This window comes from Plasmodium gaboni, chromosome 4 (genome assembly GCF_001602025.1).
Source record: "Plasmodium gaboni strain SY75 chromosome 4, whole genome shotgun sequence".
NCBI classification, from domain to species: domain Eukaryota; phylum Apicomplexa; class Aconoidasida; order Haemosporida; family Plasmodiidae; genus Plasmodium; species Plasmodium gaboni.
In genome coordinates this window covers 199,235-208,729 of record NC_031484.1, presented here as the reverse complement: position 1 = coordinate 208,729, position 9,495 = coordinate 199,235, and the positions used below count along the sequence as shown (strand labels likewise).

The 9,495-nt window shown below is 20.3% G+C and overlaps 3 protein-coding genes across 3 annotated transcripts in view; all 3 read left to right on the top strand.

Annotated features, from left to right (window-relative positions):
- Window positions 1-359: 359 nt before the first annotated feature.
- Window positions 360-1,562, top strand: PGSY75_0407000 (hypothetical protein; the record flags this gene model as incomplete). Its single annotated transcript, XM_018784136.1, has 1 exon — window positions 360-1,562. The coding sequence occupies one exon, from the start codon at window positions 360-362 to the stop codon at window positions 1,560-1,562; it is 1,203 nt and encodes a 400-aa protein (XP_018643298.1).
- Window positions 1,563-2,241: 679 nt separating this feature from the next.
- On the top strand, window positions 2,242-8,308 carry PGSY75_0406900 (hypothetical protein; the record flags this gene model as incomplete). Its single annotated transcript, XM_018784135.1, has 8 exons — window positions 2,242-2,246; window positions 2,423-2,457; window positions 2,549-2,574; window positions 2,722-3,147; window positions 3,344-7,690; window positions 7,844-7,957; window positions 8,087-8,177; window positions 8,283-8,308. The coding sequence occupies 8 exons, from the start codon at window positions 2,242-2,244 to the stop codon at window positions 8,306-8,308; spliced, it is 5,070 nt and encodes a 1,689-aa protein (XP_018643297.1).
- A 614-nt stretch (window positions 8,309-8,922) lies between these two features.
- PGSY75_0406800 (hypothetical protein) overlaps window positions 8,923-9,495 on the top strand; it is a gene marked incomplete at both ends in the record, with an annotated part of 1,403 nt that continues 830 nt past the window's right edge. The window contains 2 exons of the mRNA XM_018784134.1: window positions 8,923-9,256; window positions 9,402-9,482. Of these exons, the coding sequence (XP_018643296.1) occupies window positions 8,923-9,256; window positions 9,402-9,482 (415 nt within the window). The remainder of the gene's footprint in view (window positions 9,257-9,401; window positions 9,483-9,495) is intronic.

Here is a 9,495-nt window from a genome sequence, read left to right as displayed (position 1 = left end):
AAATATATATAAAAATTAAAAAAAATAAAAAAAAAAAAAATATATATAATATATATATTTAATTTAATATATATAATATACTGTTCGTATATATTAAAATATGTAAAAATATATCCATATATTTTATAACAATTTATTCTATTTTTTTTTTTTTTTTTAAAGGAACCGCTTTCTATTTTTATTCATCTGAATTAAAAAAAAAAAAAAAAAAAAAAAAAAAGAATACTGTTTAAATAATAAAGTATTAAAATTTTTTTTTTTAAATATTAATTATTTTAGTTATATATATATATATATATATATATAACTCTATATATTTTTTAAAATGAAGATTTTATTATTTATGAAAAAAAAAAAATATGATAAATAATGGAAAGATATCAAGAAAAAAGTTTCCACTATATAATATCAGAAAACGTTTCTTAGGAAGGAAACTTTTTATGAATAAGTTCAAAAGATCTTTTTGTATTCAAGAAGGTGAATTAATAATAAAAACAAAAACAAAAACAAAAACAAAAACAAAAACAAAAATAAATATAAAAAACAACAAAAGTGATATTAAAAAAATGAAATATAAATTAACAAAATTATGTGGTCGTAAAAAATATAATGAAAAAGTTAAGAAAATTACATTATGTAGTAAAAGGAAAACAATAAAACATAAAAAAAAAAATACTATACTAATTAACAAAGGATTACAAAATGATAAAATTATTAACACCGAAATGAGTAATAATAATAATAGTACTAATAATCATGATTTTAATAAAAATGAAAAAGAAAAATGTAAATATAGCATTTGTAACAAGAAGAATAGTAATGATAAGGAATCCAATACAAATCATATTATTTTAAATAATAAGAACAACTCAATTGAGGATGTATCTAAAATTCACAACATATGTAATGAAATATTCAGAATACAATATACAACAGATGCGTTAGATAAAAAGAACACAGAAAATTATAGTTCTGTGGTTGAAAATAATATATTAGAAAATCCAATTAATCAAGAATATAAAAACCAAGTAACATATATTAATAGTTTTAAAAACAAAAAAGAATTAATGCCATATGTTGTTAATAAAGAATTTGGAATATTCTTTGCTTCAAGGTTTATTGACATAAAATATGCTATTGATAATTGTAATGCTTCTTTTCAAAATATTTTTACTAATTTATTTAACGAATATATGTTTTTAAAAAAATATATGAACCGTAATTATTACGCATATCATAAATTGAAATTCTTTTTTAGTTGTATACATTTTATTAAAAAGTTAAGATATCTTCTGTCTATATTTTATGATGTGATATATAAGAAGGATGAGCATTTAATGCTAGATTTATATAGAGAAATAAAAAACAGCGTAAGATTGCTATATTATGTGGGGAGAATGTTATCAAATTATTTAACCTGCATAGCTTATGCAAAAATGATATATATTATTATTCTTTGTATAGCAAGAGTTCATACTATATTAAATTGTATTCTTATGTCAGAACCTTTTAAAAGTGTCATACCAAAAATATTAAGTATATTGTATCAGATAAAAACATAAAGAAAGGGCACACATATAAACATATATATATATATATATATATATATATATATATATTTTAATGTAATAATTTATTCCATAATTAATATTTTTTAAGCTCAAAATGCAAATGCATTATTTAATTAAAATATATATATTTTTTATCTTGTTTGTTTTATTTATTTAATTTGTTATGTTTTTTTGTATATTATATCTAACTTGTTTGTTAAATAACCAAATGATTAATGTTTTGTTAACATTTTGTTTTAAAAAAAAAAAAAAAAAAAAAAAAAATACACGTATGTAGGAAACTTAAAATATAATAGACAAAAGTATACCTTGGTTCTTATACTATATTATGCTTATAAGTTATTTATAATACAAATTTTTTTAAAATTCTTTTCTTTTTCTTTTTTTTATAATATTCTTAAAAATAGCTATGGTTGTTCATATTTTCTGAACGTTCATAATATTTTTTTTTTTTTTTTTTTTTTTTTTCGCTAGTCGTTTTATATAATTAATATTATTGTTATATTCTTTTTAATATTTTATATATGTTAAGGATGTATGTATAAATAAATAAATATATATATATATATATATATAATTTTATTGTTTTTTTTATCATTTTTCTTTTTTTGACATTTTTAAGAATGTTAATTTATATAAATTGTATTTCTCACTTTTACATTTGTGAATCATGAGGTTTGCTTTAAAACAACATACACTAAGAAAAAGAATAAATGGACATAATATAAATATTGATAATTGAACGATTGGAGTAATTTCTGTTCGCTCTTCTTTAAATGTGTTTATAAAATTATATAATTGCTTTTAATTTTGAATATATTATATGTATACTTTCTTTATTCTTTTTTTAGTGATTATTCCCCATTTTTATTTGAAAACTTTAGACGTATATTTAAAAATACAATATATGCATATTTATTAAATGTGATTTTTCAATGTGTTATATGCATATATATTTTTTAATGTTTTTTCTATAGGTATTTCAGAAGATAAACATACAAAGGTTTTTTTTTTTTTTTTTTTTTTTTTCTAAGATATATTTTTTTGTTCTTAAAAATTGGTTTTATATAAGCATATGTGTTATACATTTGTGTGTGCCTATATTTGTTCATTTGTATAAATATATATATATATATGTGTGTATTTTTAGGTATGTAATAAATCGGAAAAATATATAGATAATCTGATTGATATATATTGGAATGGCATATGTACAGAAACCAAATTAGAAGAAGATACAGATGAAAGTAAAAATGAAAATGTTAACAAATGTGAACTAATAGGAAGAACATATGATAATATGAACAAAGTTAATTTAGAAACAAATTTTAAGGAAGAAGATTATAAATTATCACAATTTAATGTGGAGCAAAATTATAATGACAAAAACTATATTAACAATTTTGGTAATTCAGAATGTGATGTAAACATTATTTCCTTTGATAATGAGAATCCATATTTTAATGAATATGATAAGAATAAATTTATTAATGAATTTATTGCATATTATAAAAAGCTCAAAGGTGAATATTTTATAACTCCTGGAAATTTTGTACAACTTTATACAAATAAAAAGGTAAGAATTTTATGAAAATATGTCAATACAATGTTGAAGGATATATATATATATATATATATATATATATTTTTTAAATGTCTGAAATGTGAAACATTTCAATACATATATGTGTGCCATAATTAAATATTCATATGAGTTATATTATATATATATATATATATATATATATATATATGTTTTGATGCCTTTATAGAATTGCAATTTAATTAAAGAGAAGGAAATTAAATTGAAAAGAATGTCTAGAAATAAGAATAAAAAAAAATATAAATATTATATGAATGATGTAAGAGATTATAATAGTATTAATAATAAAGATAGAAACAATCTAAATAATATAGACAAATTAAGAGAAAAAAAGAAGAAATACGATAAAAGAGAAAAGATGATGTTTCATAAAAGTTTTTTATCATATAATATGGGACTCCATAGGAAAGAAAAAAGCTTAAGTAAGAAGGCTAAAAAAAGGGAAAAATTGTGGAAAAGAAATAAAAAAAAGAGAAAAGGAAAAGAATGCATAGAAAGTTTAAAGGTGGAAAAAATGGAAATAAATTTATGTGTAACGAAAAGATCTAAGGAAAACATATACGATATAATAGTAGAGAATAATTTAAAAAATGAAAGACTAGAAAAAATTCAAATGAAAGTACATAATGATACATCATATTTAAAAAAATTAGAAAGAGAAAAAAGAAATGAAATGTCGACGATTAATAAGAGTGAAATAAGAAATAAGAAAATTGATAGGATATATAATGATAAAAAAAATATCAAGGTACAAAATAATGTATCTAGTTTGCACGTGTTAGAAAAAGAACCAAATAAATCGAAGGATAGTAAGGAGTTCTTATATAATATGGATGAAATTTGTATTAATAATAAAGAAGAATGTGAAAATATAAGAGAGAAATTTCTAACACTATTTGAGTCATCTATTGACAATACAAATTTATATAAGGATAAAATTAGTAGTAAAGAAGATTTAATAGTAAAAAAAAATAATATTGAAATAATGAATGAGTCAGAAGAAGATATAATAAAAAAAGATATTATTAATAAAAGTTATAGTAGTGACAACATAAAATATAGTGATGATTATAAAATGAATAATATATGTGAATATAAAAATTCATTGTATATAGATAATTATTCGTCTCAATCGTGTAATGAAAAAAGAGAACGATATAGTAATTATTACAATAATTATAATAATTTTGTGGAATATAATAACATGTCACATGATTATTGTTATTATAATAAAGAGGAAGGGAACATCATAGCGTATGATAATATTATAACTGAAGGGGATTTTATTAGAGATACTAAAGAAAATGATGATTTGACCCAAAATATGGAAGCATTACAATTATATAGAGAACATATAAAAAATGAATCAAATGAGATGGATAAGGATACAAACAAATTTACATATTTATCACATAATTCGATAAAGGAAGAAATAAAAAGAAACCAAGATATAAATGTGGATAATATGGAAATTTTAAATTTCTTGGAAGAAAATAAAAGAAACACAAATTATGCTTCTTATATATCATCTGTTGAAAAAAAAAAAAAAAAAAAATATTCCTGCAAAATTAAAAAAGTGGATAATCGTATAAAATATAAAAAGGATAATATGCAAATAATTAACATAGACGATATTCCATCAAAGGTACCCTTAACTATGCTAATTTTACAACATATGGAAGAGAAAACAAAAAAAAGAAATCAAAAAGAGGATAAAAAATTTAAGTTAAATTATAAGGTTGAATTAATTGGTCGTTTAAATAATTCTGTGAATTTAAAAAAAGCAATAGAAAAAGAGAAAACACTTTTTTCAAGAATTGAAAAGATATATGATGTATGCAATATGTATAAAAAGGAAAATAAAAATATATGTTTCAAAGAAAATAAAAAGATGACTGAAAAAAATAATATTATTAGTGATGATGATGAAAAATATAGATATCCTATTGTTAGTAGTTGTTATATACCTTTTCCTAATATGGATGGAAAAAATAATAGGATTCACATTAAAGAATATATGCATAATAAATATTTATTAAATTTCAGAGATGATAAAAAGGACCATATATATAAAAACGATGAAGAAGAAGAAGAAGAAAAAAAAAAAAAAAATGTACTACTCCCTATCAAGACCATGAACATATTAAATGTGAAGACAAATGAAGAAGTCAACAGAAAAAATAATCCTCTTATAAACAAATGTATATATAAAAAAACCAATTGTGACAATAAAATACCTTTAAGTAATATTTATAAAGATAAGGCACTTACTATGAAGGGTATAAAAACATTTTTGAAGAAGAACAATATTATGGTCTCAAAAGAGAAAATGACTATAAAAAAAGATAATTTGATAAAGTATAAAAATAAGATTTATTTTTCTCATCTATTAAAAAATAGTTGTATTAAGAAGACTTCTATGATTAGTTTGATTAATATGAAGGATAAAACAAATAATGTGTGTAAAAGGAATAAGTTGGTTGCGACGAAATATATGATATCTAATAAAATACATATGAATAAAAAGGAAGCTAATGCAAATATGAAAAAGTATAATATACATAAGAATATAAATAAAAATATAGGAATAAACAAGTCAACACATGTTAATGATTATAAGGTGGATAGTATTCAAAATGGTATGAGTAATATAGAACATGATAATAAAAGGGCTATTATAAAAAATGTTTTATTTGTAGATAATACATATAAGGATAATGGTATGTCTAAAAAACCGAGTGTTATGTTTAATAATATAAATTTAGAAAGCATAAAAATTCATGATAAAAAAGGAAGTGAAGAGAATTTTTTCAAATGTGAAATAAAAAATAATGACTATCATAATGTTAAATATGATGAAATGAAGGGACCTAATAATGATTGTTTGAATGAAAATGATACAATCGAAAAGGAGACATTTGATTTGCATCATGAGGGTAATTCTGAACGTTTAATAGAAGAAGAAAAACAAAAGTGTATGTTAGATCATAAAAAAAATAATAATAATATAATGAATGTTGATGAGAAAAGAAAAAGTGACCATTTGTCTTATGAAAAGGTATTAAAAATGGAAGGAATTGATAAAAATGAAGAAGGTGAAAATGAACAAAAAAAAATTGAAATTCACAAAAAAGGTGAAAATAATAATAATAATAGTGAGACCTTTGATATGGGCAAAAATTCATTAATATTTATGAATAATATAAAAAAGAGTATATTAATTCATAGTGAGAATGAAAAAAGTATTATAGAATCACTCAAGGAAGAGGAACAAAATATATTTCCTGTTAATATAAATAATAAAGAAAAAGATATATGTAAAAATATAAATAAATCTGACTATTCAGATAAAGATTATAGTGTGTTGTTAAATAGTATAGAAAAAAAAATTTATAAGAAATGTTCTTGCACTTCAAACATAAAAGAAATAGAAAAAAAGAAAATAAATGAAGAATATGTTGATTTAAAAAATATAAATTGTTCTAGAAATACATTAGAATTTTTTCTGACCAAAAAATATTTGAAAAGTAGCGAATTTATTATAAGTGAAAAACATGATTATGAAAATATTAATGTACATGAAAAAAAAAAAAAAACAGAACAACCAAAAAAATTAAATAGAAAAATAAACGTTAACATTTTTAATGATAGGATAACAGAAGAAAACAGTTCATCTGAATTTAATTTTGTTAAAAAAAAAAATAATAATTGTATGGTTAAATTTGAAAAAAAAAAAAAGAGTAAGTCCATATTGTTCTCAGAAATATATCCTGTTGAAAAAAATAAAAAACGTGCAACAAATTTTATGCGTTCTCAAGAACAATTTATTTTATCAAACGAACATGTTGAAAAGTGTGAAAATAAAAAGAGGGTAGAAAAAAAGGATGAGGAATATATAAAGGAAAAAATAAAAAATAAGAAAACTGAATTTAAAAATAATTTAACAGAACAATTAGTTTCTTTAAAAAGTGTAGAAAATATAAACACAAGTGATAGTTTCAATACTGAAAAAATAAGACACGTAAAACGAACCAAACGAAAAGTTAACCTTAATAATAATTTTATTTTAAATAATTTTTCTAATATTTTAAAAAAATTACAGAGGGGGGAAGAGGCTAAATTGAAAATGAATGAAAAGAAAAAGGAAATAAATAAAAATGATGAGATGGATGAATATGATGAGAAGGATGTACACAGTGAGACGAATGAACATATGAAAAACCCTGAACAGTTTAGAGAAAAAGGATATAACCTTTTAACAACCAAATCGAAAGGGACAGAAACAAGGAAGGAAGATTATTTTATAATACAATTAAATATAATAACTGTATTTCTGTCCGATTCATATATAAAGAGGGTTAATATGAAAGATACCTATTACATGAAGTTGTTTATATATTCTTCGAATGAAATAAAAAAAATAGAAAATAATTATATTGTTGAAAAATTCCCTTGTTACTTTGTATCACATGCGAATGGTATAGCCTTAAGTTGTGATGCCTTCAAGAAGATGAATGTAAGTTGACAAAGAATAATAAATTTTTAAATAACTAAAGGGGTTAGCAATTATGTGCACACACACACACATATATATATATATATATATATATATATATATATATATATATTTTTAATTTCATGGTTTTACTTTTTTTTCTGTATATTTTAGGCTATGTGTGAAAACCCATCAACTGCAGTATTCAAATTGGTAGTATCTTGTTGTAGAGAAAAGGCTATTTTAAGAAAAGAGATAATAAGGATGTATAGTCGTATTTTTCAAGCAGTGAGTAAAAAATAAAAAATATATAATGGGTATATGTGTATAGGCATAAACACACATACATACATATAAATATATATATATATATATATTTATTTATTTATATATTTATATATTTGTTAAATTTTGTAGCCCCTAAATTTGAAGACTTATCCTTTGAGCAGGAACAAAAAATATGCGTACGAAGAGAGCTCCTTCAATGATGGACTTTACGAAATGAGCGGTAAAAAAGGAAAATAATAAGCACAAAAAAAAAAATATGTATATATATATATATATATATGTGAATACTTTAATTCATGCTATTTGTAAATTATTTTCTTTTCAGGTACCATAATCCTTGGAACATTATAATTATTTAATTTTTCCCTACAAATTAGAAAAACTAGAAAAAATTGTAATAAATATATACCATTTTATATTTATCATATGCAAAAAAAGAAAAAAATAAATAAAAAGGTACAAATGGCTAGTACAGTTTTGAGGGAGCAATCTAATTATACACATATATATATATTATATATATATTATATTATTTATTTGTGTGTATGATAGTTAAGGTGTAAATATTTTAACAAAAAAAAAAAAAAAAAAAAAATTCATAGGGGAGAAATAATTTTCTCTTAAATGAATAAATAAATAAATGAATATATAAATATATATATATATATATATATATTTTTGATATAATTAATATTATAATTAAATGTTTTAATAAAAAAAAATATATAATTTATAGAATAATGCATATGCTTATTCATTTGCTTTGATATTTACCATATCGTGGTTAATATATATATAATATAAGAAATAATAAAAAAAATATATTATTATTTTACATTTTTTTTTTTTTTTTTTTTTTTTTTTTTTTTTAATTTATATTTCTAAGAAACGAATAACACCAACATACAAATAACTTTCACACAAGATGAGATAAAATAAATAAGTTTTGCAAAAAAAAAAAAAAAATGTTTTTTAATAAGTTGGTTAGTAGAAAGACGAGTTATTTTCTTTATGATATAAAAAGATATAATTTGAATTATAAATTACATTTGAAATATAAACAATGGGATTATTTAAAAAGAGAGATGATAAATTATTTTAATAACAATAGAAAGGTTAATACAGATGTAGATATCGAGGCAAAATGTTGGGAGAAATTTAAGAAAAAAGAATTAATACAGGCAAATGGGTATATCCCTGCAATTATATGGAAATATGGAATTGAGGAACGAATATGTATATCTCATAAATTAATTGACGAGTATGCATTTGAAGAAGAAGACGGTCATTTGTCATTACGTAATAAAATTGTGTAAATTAATATATATGTGTGAAATGATAAAAAAAAAAAATGACTAAACAATATATATATATATATATATATTATATTTACAACTGTTTATATTTAATATATATTTATTTTAATTTCTTCTCCGAATTATAGTATTTTCGGCAAGGTTGTTTCGTGTACATATTAATGGGAAGGTAGTAAATTGTGTAGTGTCTCATGTGGAAGCTGATCCAAGTAATAAAAAAAA